Here is a 16,163-nt window from a genome sequence, read left to right on the forward strand (position 1 = left end):
CTCCCCCATAATCAGGAACATCCTTCCTGTCTTTTCCACAGCAGACACTGTTATAATTTTTCTATGACCCAGAGACAATTTCCCACCCTTCTTTCCCAAATCCCAGCACAACAAGCTGAGAAACTGATGCCCCTCTTCCTCATTGAATCCCTCGTGCAGTTGCTCACAACCACCTTAATTTTTAAAAAATGTGTAACTTTTTTGAAACCAAATTGACTTCTTTTAGAAAAGAACCAAATGATCTATGACCTGATTGAGTGCTGCAGAAGGTTTGAGATGCTGAATGGCCTCCGGCTGTTCCAATCACAGAATAACCATCCAGACCTGGCTCTCATCTCCACCTCTGATCAGCTCTGCTTAACACACCCTCCCCCTCTCTCTCATTGGTGCCTGTATGCAGGGGTGGTTCCTGATTGGCCAGCAGCAACTGTCAGTCATCATCAGTTCTGCCTCTCTCTGTGTGACTGCAGGATGGTCCCAGGACTATAAATACAAGAGCCTGTGGGAGAGAGAGACTTAGTTCTAGAGTTTTCTTGGTGCTTGTGAGCAGGAATAGTGAAGATGGTTTCCCAAGTGTGTCAGAACTACCACAAGGACTGTGAGGATGCTGTTAACAAGCAGATCAACCTGGAGCTCTATTCCTCCTACGTTTACCTCTCCATGGTGAGCTTTGTGGAATTGAAGCCTGTGCTATGATAGTGTTGACCTGTTTGGTTTTTACGCTGGGTTAATGAATTAGCTGTAACATGTATTATTTTCTGTGGCCCTTCCCCTGTTGCAATCTAGTGCAGGCCTTAACACTGACTCTCTGTTCAAAACCTGACCATTGTCTTCATGTCCAACTGGCTCCTGGATGTGGACGCCCAGCTTGCTATCTCTGGACAATGTAACCCTTGGTGATTTTTCATCTAACTCTGGAGGGATGATGTGGTCTTTGTCAATAACTAAATTTTAAAATTGGTTGCATTCCTTTTCTCAACAAAAGCTTTCCCTGGTGGAAACTTTTCCTGACACAAATATACTCCTTTTTGTTTAAAACCTTGCCCCATTCACCAGACTGTCTTGTGCTCAAGATGTAAAGTTCCCTGAACTAAAAGAACAGCAGCTGCTGGACACTAAACACCAACAGAAAAGCTCTAAACATCTGGTTGAAAACCAAGCTCTGGGTCCACTGACCCTTTCTCAAGTGGCTTTGAGCTATGCAATGTGAGGAAAGAGGCACACTTTCACACTATGTATGTGATTTTTTTCTCTCTCTAACAAAGCAGTTAGAATTCTGTGGAGTGGATGGTAGGACACTGGGGTTATTCAGGTGGGTGATGGTGATAATGAGGCTGCTGACTGAGCTTTCTGGCTGTGTTCACGAACACATGTCCCTTCATTCAGTTGGACAGGGGCCTAACTGGTCTCCACCTCCTGAACAAGTGTTTCTAACCTGCAGAGCAGGGATGTCTAATGTCTATAGATAGCTCTCCACTTCATCAGGCACCATGCCACATGTACTGTCTCTCTTTCTCGCTCACACAGGCCAGGGATTGCATTTGCTTTTTGTCCTTGATTTCCAGAAAGCTGGTGAAATATCTGCACAAAGGCTGCTTTAGTATCTGTTGTTTGGGTTATAATCCATGGAAGGTGACTTCCTGCTTTGCCTGTTTTTTTACCACTTAAATGTGGAATCAAGATGGTGCCCAGGTTATTTCCTGAGTGAGGAGTGTCATTCACGAATTTCAGACAGTTTCCTTTTAACCTCTCTCCCTCCCTCCCTCCCTCCACAGTTCTCTTACTTTGACCGGGATGATGTTGCCCTGCATCACTTTGCTGAGTTCTTCAAGGAGCAGTCCCATGAGGAACGGGAACACGCTGAGAAACTGATGGCATTCCAGAATAAACGTGGAGGTCGAGTCCTCCTGCAGGACATTAAGGTTGGATTCTGAAGCCTTCTGTTTGTGTAGCTCTTTGTGAGCAGCTACAATCGACTGGTATCTCCCTCTATTTAGCTTTAGCATTGAACAAATACTGTATGAAGGGGAGGTTGTTCTGCAAAATAGGCTTCCTTTAGGTGACAGGAAATAATCATCAATTGAGACTCACCAGAATAGTGAGTAGATATCAATGTGAATGACTCTCCTTTAGACAGACTGAGGGAACAAAAGCTGAGACAGGAAATTGTTGCAGTGTGGAAAGTAGCAGTGTCCAGCCTTTCAGAATCTAGAAGATGTTTCTAACACCACAATCGTGAAGCCTATTCTCTGCATGTGAATTGAGAATCGACATGAACAGTAGAATGTGTTTAGAAAATTTCTTATTCCCTCAGTACAAAATCTAGTTGTCTTGAACAAATTCAAGTTTGTTTGTAGTACCTCCTACAATGATGAGGGATAACTAACCGATGTAGACTAATGATACAACTGCCTGCTGAACTCTGCTTTCTGTTCCCACTTCCCTCCCTCCAGAAGCCAGAGCAGGATGAGTGGGGCAATGGTCTGGAGGCAATGCAGAGAGCTCTGCAGATGGAGAAGGATGTGAACCAGAGTCTGCTGGATCTGCACAAACTGGCCTCTGGCCACATGGACCCTCATGTGAGTTTGTAAACTGTATTCTCTCTCTTCCTTGGAAGAAAGTGATGTGTTTGTGCACTCTCTCTTGGTTTAAAAATCCAATTACCTTCTCCCAGCCTCCTACCGGCTGGTAAAACCTTTCAAAGGCATCACCTAAGTGGACCTCCACATGGTGGTGATGGTCGCGTCTGTCATGGGAAGTCACTTTCAGACACCTTTTTGATCCTCTGGATTAATTTTGTCTTCCAGCTGTGTGACTTCCTGGAGAGGCACTACTTGGATGAGCAAGTGAAGATGATCAAGAAGCTGGGAGATCACATCACCAACCTGAAGAGACTGGGAGCCCCTGACAATGGCATGGGAGAGTACCTGTTTGACAGGCTCACACACAGCTGAGTGAGGTCAATAATGTGTCTGTTGTACATGGTGACATAATGCTAGTAACTTGGTTGTGCTCTGAGCAAATTAAAATAGTGTTCACCATGGAACTGAGTACTTTGTATAATTTCACAGCTGCTTCTGGCTCTTGGTATTGCTGTTTGACACCTGATCATTAATTCCTTTTCTGTTCTGATTACCCTTTGATTCAATGCCTGCCCCAGTCGTCTGCTCCTTTTCTCTTGTTTGTAGGAATTAGGTGGGCAATCCTCGCAGTGGAAATTCCACAAGTGTTCAATTTGGGTTTTTGGCTAGTAAGCAGTGTTGTATTGACTTTTTTATTCCAAACCAGCTTCTAGTCAATATCTTCAGTGAAACCAGCCCCCTGTCTCAATGTTAGACACTGCCCTTGGCAATGTTCAAGTCTCTTTTGTAAATAAGCAGGGGCAGGAAATAGCAGGTTTGGGGAGCATCTGTGGAGAGAACTGTTCTCAGTCCCAGGACCCAAGATACAGTCACATCTCGTGACAGATGTTGCCAGACCTGTGAGGCTTTCCAGCAATTTTTTTGTCGCACTTCAAATCTAGCAATTTGAGCATACTTTCACTCTTTTGAACAGGAATATATAGTGGAACATCCAGCATCTAAGATGCACTGATCTTTAGCACTTTAGATAAGCAATTGTTTCCAGAGCTGGGAAATAGTTTACTCTCTTTTGCTGCAGTGGGGGAAGGAGTAAGGGCACTGCCTGATTGTAGGAGAATGGCAAAATTTGTTTTCTCGTGTATCAGTCTTTCTGCTTTTAGACAATGATCCTCATTATGTAATGCAGCAGTGCCCACCTTGGAGCCCCTGTGGTAGAACTTCTATCATTGCTCTGCAATGTAGAGATGCCAAAGGCTCAGGACACCTAGTAAAAATAAAGCTAGAATGCAAATGCCACTAGCACAAAGCAGCAGTTTGTGTGCTTAGCAAGGAAATAAGCTCTCCTGATGTATGCTGACCGGCATGTACCTCCACCTGCAATGTGCTATGGCTGCCTAATTACTGGTGCTCAGGGGTGACAGTTTCCTTTATTTAAAGGATGAGGATGTCTCTGAGCTGACACCATTTATTTATCCATTGCTCATTGTCCCCAAGGCCAGGTCAGAGTCACACACGTGGCTGTGGTTGCAGCGTCATACGCAGGCCAGGTAAGGATGGGTTTTTGACACTGAATATAATGCTCCTCATCAGCTTCTTAATTCTAGAACTCCAGAGAGTTGTCGCACAGAATTAGGAGATCATTCCACCACTCCAGAAACTTGATGGCCTCCAGCAGCCACTAGATGCATTCTTTGCACCACTGACACACACGGAGTACACTGTGTACCGCCTCCCAAAAGCTGGAGAAATCCACCAAAGCTCCTGAGAATACTTTCCAAAGCCCTAATTACTTGCCATGGGAGAAAGGCATCTGATACAGGGGAAAACCACCCCCTCTAAGTTCTCCATGAAGCTACCTGCCATCCTGAGTTGGAAACACAACACCCCATTCTCCAGTGTCGGTGGATCAGAATCCTGGAATTCCCTCACTAGGAACATTGTGGATCTGACTACAGCAATTAAAGAAGGAAAGCCACCCCATTCTCTCATGGTGGGTGTGATCTCCGAGCGGGTCAAATACCTCTGGCTGGGCCGCCTTTTGTGAAATTGTCAAGTTCTAGCTCAACTCCATCTCGAGTGCATGGTTCTAGTAGGTTCAATCCAAAGATGCTTATGCACAGAATTTCTGGAATGAACCTGGGCAGAAAGTTAATTGGCTACGATGATAATCGTTTTCCCAAGTCCCTCGATGTAGAAGTGGACGGGATGTCTGTGCTTGAAATTTACAAGTGGATTCATGGATTTGACAGGGTAGATAGAGAGATCCTGCTTCTTTTCAATTCACATCCAGGACTGAGAGGGGGGAATATGATTACATTCCTAGCAGTAGAAGTAAATCATCCATGATAAAGCAAAAAACAGCTGCTTTTTAGAAAGGATAATATGTGAATGAGCAGTTAGATATTTATTCGGTAAGATGTTGATGTTGCCAATCACTTTCCCATTGGAACATATGACCAAACAGGTAGATGAGAGTAAACCGGTTGATGTGGTGTATATGCATTTCGGCAAGGCGTTCGATTAGGCTCCCCACAGTAGGCTATTGTACAAAATGCGGAGGAATGGGATTGTGGGAGATATAGCAGTTTGGATCAGAAATTGGCTTGCTGAAAGAAGACAGGGTGGTGGTTGATGGGAAATGTTCATCCTGGAGACCGGTTACTCGCGGTGTACCGCAAGGGTCCGTGTTGGGTCCACTGCTGTTTGTCATTTTTATAAACGTAGAAGGATGGGTTAGTAAATTTGCAGATGACACTAAGGTCGGTGGAGATGTGGGTAGTGACGAAGAATGTTGTAGGTTACAGAGAGACGTGGATAAGTTGCAGAGCTGGGCTGAGAGGTGGCAAATGGAGGTTAATGCCGACAAGTGTGAGGTGATGCACTTTGGTAGGAGGAACCGGAAGGCAAAGTACTGTAAGATTCTTGGTAGTGTAGATGAGCAGCGAGATCTCGGTGACCATGTACACAGATCCTTGAAAGTTGCCACCCAGGTTGACAGGGTTGTTAAGAAGGCATACAGTGTTTTAGCTTTTATGAATACAGGGATCGTGTTCCGGAACCAAGAGGTTATGCTGCAGCTGTACAAAACTCTTGTGCGGCCGCACTTGTAGCATTGCGTACAGTTCTGGTCAGCGCATTATAAGAAGGATGTGGAAGTTTTGGAAAGGGTGCAGAGGAGGTTTACTGGGATGTTGCCTGGTATGGAGGGAAAGTCTTACGAGCAAAGGCTGAGGGACTTGAGGCTGTTTTCGTTAGAGAAAAGAAGGTTGAGAGGTGACTTAATTGAGACATCTAAGATAATCAAACGGTTAGACAGGTTGGATAGGGAGAGCCTTTTTCCCAAGACGGAGACAGCGAGCACGAGGGGCATAGCTTTAAATTGAGGGGTGAAAGATATACGACAGATGTCAGAGGTAGTTTCTTTACTCAGAGAATAGCAAGGGTGTGGAACGTTTTGCCTGCAACGGTAGGAGATTCACCAACGTTAAGTACGTTTAAGTTGTCATTGGACAAGCATATGGACGTACATGGAATAGTGTAGGTTAGATGAGCTTCAGATCGGTATGACAGGTCGGCACAACGTCAAGGGCCGAAGGGCCTGTACTGTGCTGTCATGTTCTCTGTTCTATAACATAAAAGATGAATGCATTTAAGATTATCTTCATTAGAAGGGTGATGGGGTCGGGGGGGAACCTGACTGAGGTCAACAAAATCATGAGAACTATAGACAAGGTGAATAGCAAGAAGCTTTTTCCCAGAGTCGGGGATTCAATGACTCGGAGTCATGAGTTCAAAATAAGAGCAAAGTTTAGAGGGGATTTGGTTAGATTGCCTACAGTGTGGAAACAGGCCCTTTAAGCCAAAAATGTCCACACTGGCCCTTGAAGCATCCCACCAAAACCCCCCACACTTCTGAACGCTACGGGCAATTTATCATGTGGATGTGTGGCAAGCTCTTTACGCAGAGGTTGGAGGGTGCCTGGCACACTTTGCCTGTGGAGGTGGTAGACGAAGTCACGCAAGTGTCTTTTTAAGATGTATCAGGACAGGTACATGGATGGGCAGGGAGCAAAGGGATACTGACCCTAGAAAAGAGATGACAGACTTACACAGGATCTCGATCGGTGCAGGCTTGGAGGGCCGAAGGGCCTGTTCCTGTGCTGTGATTTTCTTTGTTCTTAAATGTAGAATCAAGATAGTGACCAGGTTAGTTTCTGATTGAGGAGTGCCATTGATTAACATCAGATATGTTTCCCTTTCCTGCCTTTCTCTTCCCCACGGTTCTCTTACTTTGACCGGGATGATGTTGCCCTGCGTCACTTTGCTGAGTTCTTCAAGGAGCAGTCCCATGAGGAGCGGGAACACACTGAGAACCTGATGGCTTTCCAGAATAAACGTGGGGGCCGAATCCTCCTGCAGGACATCAAGGTTAGATTCTGAAGCCTTCTGTTTGCAGCTTTTCGTGAAATACCACTCAATTGTGGCTCGCTCAATCTGTTTAGCTTCAGGACTGAGCAAATACTGTATGAATGGGGGGGTTGCTCACCACAATACGATTCCCTTCACTAAAAGGAAACACTTTTGCACGTGATTGAACAATAGTTGGCAATTGTGATAATCCAGTATTCTGGATGGTGAGCACATATCGGTGTCTAACGCTGCTTTGGACAACATGAGGTGTCAAAAGGGAAAACAGAAATCTTTCAGGTGCGGAAAGCATCAGTATGAAGCCTTTATACATCTCAAGATGTTTCTGATGCCTTGATATCACTCTGATCACAGCATAGCAGGATCTGTTTAGAAATGTCCCCTTCAAGAACAGTACCAAATACAGCAGGTGTTTCACCAAGGTCAAGTTGGCCTGTAGTACCTCCCCTACAATGATGCGGGATAACTAACTGATCAGATGTAGACTAATGATACAACTGCCTGCTGAGCTGTGCTTTCTGTTCCTGCTTCCCTCCCTCCAGAAGCCAGAGCAGGATGAGTGGGGCAATGGTCTGGAGGCAATGCAGAGAGCTCTGCAGATGGAGAAGGTTGTGAACCAGAGTCTGCTGGATCTGCACAAACTGGCCTCTGGCAACACAGACCCTCATGTGAGTGTGGTGTATTTAAATCTGGGTTTCTGAATAAAAACAGTGATCAGACACTTGGTCCTTTTTGTTAGCCACAAGATCTCATTTGACATTGTGGAGGGTTTTCTTGGGTTATACCAACATCCTCCTGTTTCTAAAACTGAGCACTTTCGAAAGTATTTGGCAATCTCCATGACATCACTTCACTGCTCGGTCTCCCAAGCTGCATTTGGTCAGATTTAACCAGTTCCCCTCTTTGTCTTCCAGCTGTGTGACTTCCTGGAGAGGCACTACCTGGATGAGCAAATGAAGATGATCAAGAAGCTGGGAGATCACATCACCAACCTGAAGAGACTGGGAGCCCCTGACAATGGCATGGGAGAGTACCTGTTTGACAGGCTCACACTCAGCTGAATGGGGTCAATATCTATATCTGTTGTACAAGGTGACCTCATTCTACTAAATGACTAGTTGTGCTCTGAGCAAATTAAAATAGTGTTCACCATGGAACTGAGCACAGTGTGTAATTTTCATAGCTTCTGGTTCTTGGAGCTTTTTGTGTTTTAATGTCTGATCATCAATCCTTTGTTCTTTGTGACAAGCTTTTGACTCAATGCCTGCCCCAGTAACTTGATCAGTGTTTGATTCTGCTGTGTCTGGGGATTGAGTGGGCAATCCTTTAATTGGAAATTCCATAACTGGTAAGGTTGTTGACAGATAAATCAGCATTACTGACATGTACTCACAGGGACAAGTTTGCAGGACCAGCTTCTAATCAATACACTGACTGAAATCATTCCTTTGCCTAAAGGGTAGGCACTGATCTAATGCACTGCCCTTGGCCATGTGTTTGCATCTCTTTTAAATAAGGAGATTCTGGAAACCAGGAACACAACCTGCTGGGAAATCTCAGGTTGGGCAGCATTGGTAGGGAGAAGGGTTGAACAGAACCTGGACATGAGACACTCAATCATCTCTTGATTGACTTTGTTGCCTGACAGTGAGGTGTTTTCCAGCAATTTGTTCTCATGCCTAGATGTTAGTGATTTTAGTAGTTTGTAAAATTCCTCCTTACAAGACTAAGATACAATGCTTTTCCACAGTCTCTTTTTTTCTTTGACATAAGCAATTGCTCATGTCATTGTTCCCAGAGCTAGGGAATTAGTTTCTTCAGTATTTCCTTTATACATGTAGGAGAAGGAAAAATCTACCTTCTCTTAGAATGCTAACGTCTAGGAACGGCCATGCGAATGAAGCGGTGCCCACCTCGTTCCCTGTGTGATAATTTCTATTATTACCCTGCAACGAAGAGGTGACAAATACTGAGGATGCCTGGTGGAAAATCAAGCTAAAATACAAATACCATGTGCAGAATCGGCAGTTCCAATTTTTACGTTTATTAATCTTCAGCAGGAGAGCTGATCTGGCTGACCTGTGACTCCAAACAGTGCACTGTGGGGGCCTAATCACGATCAATCAGCCCTGAATTACAATGTGACTGGTTTGTGTAAGTGCTTTAACAGGATCAGGATATCACTGACGGGCAGCATTTATTATCCATCTCTGATTACCCACCCAGCCCATGAGTAATTCAAATTAAACCCCTTTGCTCTGCCTGTGGCGTTACGCAAAGGCCCGATCAGGTAAGGATGGCAGTTTCTTACGAACAAGGACATTAGTGAACCAGAAGAGGCTTGTTTGGACCATCTCTTCGGGAAAGAGAATGATGTGCATGAAATTCTGTCAAGTCAGACAGTATCAGGATTACAGGTGGCAGTCTAACACTCCAGAATGTTGACAGCCTCCAGCAAACGAGCAGCCACTTTCGTCTATCCTTCCACCACTGACATACGCAGAGACTGCAATATATACCATCTACCAAATGCTGTAGGAATCCACCAAAGCTCCTCAGCCAACTTCTTAAAACCGTAACTACTTTCCATCGGACAAGGGCAGATGATATGTGGGAACACCACGTTCTACACCAAACCACCGATCAGCTGGTGTTGGAAACATCGCTCCCAGGTTCCCTCCCGAACAGCAGTATGGGTTTGATTACACCAAATGGGCAACAGTAATGCAAGAAGGCAAGGCACCACATTCTCTAAACTAATGTTGGCCCTGATCTCTGAGGGGTTCAAATACCTCTGGATGAAGAGGTTTTGGTGAAATGGTCAAGTTCCTGTTCAACCACAGCCGGAGTGCACAGTTCTGGCAGGTTCGACCCAAAGATGGTTATGCACAGAATTTCTGGAAGTAACCTGGACAGAGAGATGGTTAATTCATGATAATGGCTTGTCTAGTCCCTCTGTGTAGGAAGTTAAGGGATGGCTGTAATTGATAATTTTCAGAGGATTAATGGATTTGACAGGGTAGAGAGGAAAGAACCCATTTCTTCTCAATGATCATCTCGGACTGTGCGCAGAATGGGATGACAATCTTCACATTAGAATTACATCATCCAGGATAATATCAAAAACAATTTCTTTGTGGAAAGGACAATATCTGCACACACAGATATTTACTGCACAAGGTTTGATGTTGCCAATCACTTTCCAATTTCAACAAAAAAAAGTGAGTAATGCATTTTTGTCGAAGAAACACAAAGTCAAAACAGGCTCGATGTTACAAATCTGATGTGAGTACAGGAGCTCAGCGACTTTCAGTTTCAAGTATGTGATTATCTGAAAGTGGTCAGGCAGGATGAAGCTGTTATTAATGGAGATTGAGCCACTTTTGTGAACCTTGTGTTTTCAAATTGAGGCATCGAGTATAAAAGCAACGAATTGATGTTACACCTCTACAAATCATTGGTTAGACCACATTTCCATTATGTACTCAGTTCTGGGCGTGACATTCAAGGAAGGATGTGAAAAACCTCAAAAGTGTTCAAAGGTGATTTATTACGATGACCCCAGGAATGGGGAATTTTAGATACACGGAAAGATTAAGGAAAATGGGGGAAATCTCCTTGTAGGTGACCTTATTGACGTGATCAAAACTATGATCAATTTTGTCAGAGTAAAGCAGGATATTCTGATTTCAGCAGTTGACTTGTCAGTGACGAGGGGTCACAGTTTGTCAGTAGGGGAGATCAGAGTGAAATGGTTAGAAAACTCTTTGCTCAGAAAGTTGTTCGGATTTGGAATGTGCTGCCTGGGAGAGTGACGGAGGTCGATTCCATGGTTGGTTTCAGAACAAGAGTTGGATATGTCCTTGGAAGTGACGAATTTAGAGAGTGACAGAGATAGGGCTGGAAAGTGAGACTAATCAGGTAGCTCTTTCAGAAGCTATTACAGGAACGGTGGGCTGAACGGCCTCCTGTTGTGAAAAACGCTCTGAATTTCCACTCAGGAAATTCTGAGAGTTTGGGGACGGGGTTTGAATTCCACCTGTAGAAGGCACCTTTAATGTGGGAAAGCTGTTACACGCCAGCAGAGACATGGTCCTTTACACAAGGTAGACCCAGTTCCACTGGCAAAGAAATGTTGACTGGGGATCCCCCCACTGCTGACCAACACTCACTGTCACAGCCAACGATCGCACACACCTATCTTCCACCTGGATGGCCGCTGGGGACTGGTTTTGCATTGCACTTTATCAGGACCCTCCCCTCGATCGTACCATCCTGGGTGGCGCTGCCAGGAGGTGAAATCTTCTTCAGGTATCACTCTGAGAACCAACAGAACACTTGAGGCTCTCCATCACTGCGAGGTGACAATCCACAGGCAGGAGCTGGAGGCAGGGAGATTCTGCTCAGGTACAGACCCACCACAGAATCGGAGAATTGTTATGGCACAGCAGGAGGCCATTCGGTCCTTTGTGCCTGTACCTGTTCTGGTTGTTTTCTAAATCTGCCTGTAGAGATGATTTAAGATCTCTGGATCTGGTAGGAACTTGTACCAAGGCCTCCTGGTCCACAGCTAGGGACATGACCCCTTAACCACAAGACCCTGGCTGCGCTAGTTGCACAAACGTGGAATCATAGAAAATAAATGTTGAGTCGGCCATTCATCCCTTCCAGCCTGCTCTGCCATTCCATGTGATTGTGGCTGATTCCATAACTCAGCACCATATTCTCACCCTCTCTGCATTCCCTTTTGATCCAGCCCTCAAAGCTCTCCCCAATTCCTGTTTTGGCTTCAATCCTTTTCTGTGGCAGAGAATTCCACAGGATCCACCACCCCGCCCCCCGAGGTGAAGAGATTTCTCCTCACCTCAGTTCTAAATGTATCCTTAGACTGCAAACCCTGGTCCTGAACTCCCCCATAATCAGGAACATCCTTCCTGTCTTTTCCACAGCTGACACTGTTACAATTTTCTATGACCCAGAGACAATTTCCCAACTTTCTTTCCCAAATCCCAGCATAACAAGCTGAGAAACTGATGCCCCTCTTCCTCATTGAATCCCTCATGCAGTTGCTCACAACCACCTTAATTAAAAAAAATGTGAAAACTTTTCTCAAACCAAATTGACTTATTTTAAAAAAGAACCAAATAACACACGACCTGAGTGAGTGGTGCAGAAGGTTTGAGATGCCGAATGGCCTCCTGCTGTTCCAATCACAGAATAACCATCCAGACCTGGCTCTCATCTCCACCTCTGATCAGCTCTGCTTAACACACCCTCCCCCTCTCTCTCATTGGTGCCTGTATGCAGGGGTGGTTCCTGATTGGCCAGCAGCAACTGTCAGTCATCATCAGTTCTGCCTCTCTCTGTGTGACTGCAGCATGGTCCCAGGACTATAAATACAAGAGCCTGTGGGAGAGAGAGACTTAGTTCTAGAGTTTTCTTGGTGCTTGTGAGCAGGAATAGTGAAGATGGTTTCCCAAGTGTGTCAGAACTACCACAAGGACTGTGAGGATGCTGTTAACAAGCAGATCAACCTGGAGCTCTATTCCTCCTATGTTTACCTCTCCCTGGTGAGCTTTGTGGAATTGAAGCCTGTGCTATGATAGTGTTGACCTGTTTGGTTTTTATGCTGAGTTAATGAATTAGCTGTATCATGTATTATTTTCTGTGGCCCTTCCCCTGTTGCAATCTAGTGCAGGTCTTATCACTGACTCTCTGTTCAAAACTTGACCACTGTCTTCATGTCCAACTGGCTCCTGGATGTGGATGCCCAGCTTGCTGTCTCTGGACAATGTAACCCTTGGTGATTTTTTTCATCTAACTCTGGAGGGATGATCTGGTCTTGGTCAATAATTAATTTTTGTAAAACTTTGGTTGTATTCCTTTTCTCAACAAAAGCTTTTCCTGACACAAATATACTCCTTTTTTAAAACCTTGCCCTATTCACCGGACTGTCTTGTGCTCAAGATGTCAAGTTCCCTGAACTAAAAGAACAGCTGCTGCTAGACATTAAACACTAACAAAAATAGCTAGAAAAGCTCTACAGAGCTGGAAGAAATCCAAGCTCTGGGTCCATTGACCCTTTCTCAGAAGTGGCTTTGAGCTATGCAATGTGAGGAAAGGGGCACATTTTCAGACTATGTATGTGTTTTTTTTTCTTTCTCTCTAACAAAGCAGTTAAAATTCTGTGGAGTGGGTGGTAGGACACTGCGGTTATTCAGGTGGGTGATAGTGATAATGAGACTGCTGACTGAGCTTTCTGGTTGTGTTAATGAACACATGTCCCTTCATTCAGTTGGACAGGGGCCGAACTGGTCTCCACCTCCTGAACAATAGTGTTTCTAACCTGCAGAGCAGGGATGTCTAATGGCTCTAGACAGCTCTCCCCTTCATCATCCATGGAAGGTGACTTCCTGCTTTGTCTGTTTTTTTAACCACTTAAATGTGGAATCCAGATGGTGCCCAGGTTAGTTCCAGAGTGAGGAGTGTCATTCATGAATTTCAGACAGTTTCCTTTTAGCCTCTCTCTTCCCACAGTTCTCTTACTTTGACCGGGATGATGTTGCCCTGCATCACTTTGCTGAGTTCTTCAAGGAGCAGTCCCATGAGGAACGGGAACACGCTGAGAAACTGATGGCATTCCAGAATAAACGTGGAGGTCGAGTCATCCTGCAGGACATCAAGGTTAGATTCTGAAGCCTTCTGTTTGCAGCTTTTTGTGAGCAGCTACAATCGACTGGTATCTCCATCTATTTAGCTTTAGCCTTGAACAAATACTGTGTGAAGGGGAGGGTGTTCACCAAAATAGGATTCCTTTAGGTTGAAAGGAAATACTCTGCACTTATGAGGGCAATTGAGAGGAACCAGAATAGTGAGTAGATATCAATGTGAATGACTCTCCTTCAGACAGAATGAGGTAACAAAAGCTAAGACAGGAAATTGTTGCACTGTGGAAAGTAGCAGTGTCCAGCCTTTCTGAATCTGGAAGATGTTTCTAACACCACAATAGTGAAGCCAGGAACTACTTCCATTGGTACCTATTCTCTGCATGTGAATTCTGAGAATCTACATTAACAGTAGAATGTGTTTAGAAAATTTGTTATTCCCTCAGTACAAAATCTAGTTGTCTTCAAATTAAAGTTGGTTTGCAGTACCTCCCCTACAATGATGAGGGATAACTAACTGATCAGATGTAGACTAATGATACAACTGCCTGCTGAACTGTGCTTTCTGTTCCTGCTTCCCTCCCTCCAGAAGCCAGAGCAGGATGAGTGGGGCAGTGGTCTGGAGGCAATGCAGAGAGCTCTGCAGATGGAGAAGGATGTGAACCAGAGTCTGCTGGATCTGCACAAACTCGCCTCTGGCCACACTGACCCTCATGTGAGTTTGTAAACTTTCTTCTTGGAAGAAAGTGGTGTGTTTGTGCACTCTCTGGGTAAAAATCCAATTACCTTCTCCCAGCCTCCTGCAGGCTGTTAAAACAAACTTACAAATGCATCACCTCAGTGGACCTCCACCTGGTTGTGATGGTCACATCTGTCATGGGGGTCACTTTCAGACACTTTTGATCCTCTGGATTAATTTTCTCTTCCAGCTGTGTGACTTCCTGGAGAGGCAATACTTGGATGAGCAAGTGAAGATGATCAAGAAGCTGGGAGATCACATCACCAACCTGAAGAGACTGGGAGCCCCTGACAATGGCATGGGAGAGTACCTGTTTGACAGGCTCACACTCGGCTGAATGGGGTCAATAATGTGTATGTTGTACATGGTGACATAATGCTAGTAACTTGGTTGTGCTCTGAGCAAATTAAAATAGTGTTCACCATGCAACTGAGTACTTTGCATAATTTCACAGCTGCTTCTGGCTCTTGGTATTGCTGTTTGACACCTGATCATGAAGTGTTTTTCTGTCTGATTAACCTTTGATTCAATGCCTGCCCCACTGGCTTGCTCCTTTTCTCTTGTTTGTAGGAATTAGGTGGGCAATCCTTGTAGTGGAAATTCCACAAGTGTTCAGTTTGGGTTTTTTTGGCTAGTAAGCAGTGTTGTATTGACTTCTTTATTCCAAACCAGCTTCTGGTCAATATCTTCAGTGAAACCAGCCCCCTGTCTCAATGTTAGACACTGCCCTTGCAAATGTTTAGGTCTCTTTTGTAAATAAGCAGGGGCAGGAAATAGCAAGTTTGGGGAGCATCTGTGGAGAGAAAACTGTTCAGTCCCAGGACCCAAGCTTTCCAGCAATTTTGTTGTCGCACTTCAAATCTAATGATTTGAGCATACATTCACTCTTTTTGGAACAGGAATATATATAGCAGAACATCCAGCATTTCAGATGCACTGATCTTTAGCATTTAGATAAGCAATTGTGTCCAGATCTGGGAAATTGGTTTCTCTCTTTTGCTGCGGTGGTGGAAGGAGTGAGGGCAGTGGCTGTTTGTAGGAGAATGGCAAAGTTTGTTTTCTTGTGTATCAGTCTCTCTGCTTCTAGACAATGATCCTGATTAGGTAATGAAGCAGTCCCCACCTTCGAGCCCCTGTGGTAGAACTTCTATCACTTCTCTGCAGTCTAAGGACGCCAAATGCTCATGACACCAGGAGAAAATAAAGCTCGAACCCAAATGCCACTGGCAGAAAGCAGCAGTTCCTATTCTTAGCAAGGAAATAAGCTCTCCTGATGTAGATTGACTGACTGGAATGTACCTACACCTGCAGAGCACTCTGGCTGCCTAATTACTGATGCTCAGGGGTGACAGATTCCTTTATAAAAAGGATGAGGATGTCTCTGAGCTGACACCATTTATCCATTTCCGATTGCCCCCCGCCAAAGCCAGGTCAGAGTGTCACGCTTTGCTGTGGTTGCAGTGTCATATGCAGGCCAGACTAAGTAAGGATGCATTTTTTGACACTGAATTTAATGCTAGTCATCAGTTTCTTAATTCTAGAACTCCAGAGAGTTGTTGCACAGAATTAGAAGATCAGTCCACCACTCCAGAAATGTGATGGCCTCCCGCTGCCACCAGCCACGAGATTCATTCTTTGCACCACTGACACACACAGAGTACACTGTGTACTGCCTCCCAAAAGCTGCAGAAATCCACCATCGCTCCTGAGACAATACTTTCCATAGCCCTAATTACGTGCCATGGGAGA

At 44.8% G+C, this 16,163-nt stretch overlaps 2 protein-coding genes across 2 annotated transcripts; both read left to right on the top strand.

Annotated features, from left to right (window-relative positions):
- Positions 1-561: 561 nt before the first annotated feature.
- On the top strand, positions 562-8,814 carry LOC132206539 (ferritin, middle subunit-like). Its single transcript, XM_059640735.1, has 8 exons — positions 562-663; positions 1,776-1,922; positions 2,454-2,579; positions 2,808-2,938; positions 3,995-4,129; positions 4,703-4,832; positions 6,771-6,788; positions 8,809-8,814. The coding sequence occupies exons 1-8, from the start codon at positions 562-564 to the stop codon at positions 8,812-8,814; spliced, it is 795 nt and encodes a 264-aa protein (XP_059496718.1).
- A 3,664-nt stretch (positions 8,815-12,478) lies between these two features.
- On the top strand, positions 12,479-14,761 carry LOC132206604 (ferritin, heavy subunit-like). The gene is made up of 4 exons (XM_059640867.1): positions 12,479-12,580; positions 13,548-13,694; positions 14,265-14,390; positions 14,605-14,761. Exons 1-4 carry the CDS (start codon positions 12,479-12,481, stop codon positions 14,749-14,751), a joined length of 522 nt encoding a protein of 173 aa, XP_059496850.1. The 3' UTR covers positions 14,752-14,761.
- Positions 14,762-16,163: the final 1,402 nt, after the last annotated feature.

The sequence above is a fragment of the Stegostoma tigrinum genome, chromosome 38, assembly GCF_030684315.1.
Source record: "Stegostoma tigrinum isolate sSteTig4 chromosome 38, sSteTig4.hap1, whole genome shotgun sequence".
In the NCBI taxonomy this organism is placed as follows: domain Eukaryota; kingdom Metazoa; phylum Chordata; class Chondrichthyes; order Orectolobiformes; family Stegostomatidae; genus Stegostoma; species Stegostoma tigrinum.

Bases quoted from the DNA above. Each gene is read 5' to 3' on its own strand.
- LOC132206539 (XM_059640735.1), top strand. From the start codon at position 562: ATGGTTTCCCAAGTGTGTCAGAACTACCACAAGGACTGTGAGGATGCT. The intron at 2,939-3,994 runs GCTCACACACAG...ACTGGTGCTCAG, and splicing joins GGAGAGTACCTGTTTGACAG to GGGTGACAGTTTCCTTTATT. The intron at 4,130-4,702 runs GTAAGGATGGGT...GCTTATGCACAG, and splicing joins CAGCGTCATACGCAGGCCAG to AATTTCTGGAATGAACCTGG.
- LOC132206604 (XM_059640867.1), top strand. From the start codon at position 12,479: ATGGTTTCCCAAGTGTGTCAGAACTACCACAAGGACTGTGAGGATGCT. The intron at 13,695-14,264 runs GTTAGATTCTGA...CCCTCCCTCCAG, and splicing joins TCATCCTGCAGGACATCAAG to AAGCCAGAGCAGGATGAGTG. The intron at 14,391-14,604 runs GTGAGTTTGTAA...TTTCTCTTCCAG, and splicing joins CTGGCCACACTGACCCTCAT to CTGTGTGACTTCCTGGAGAG.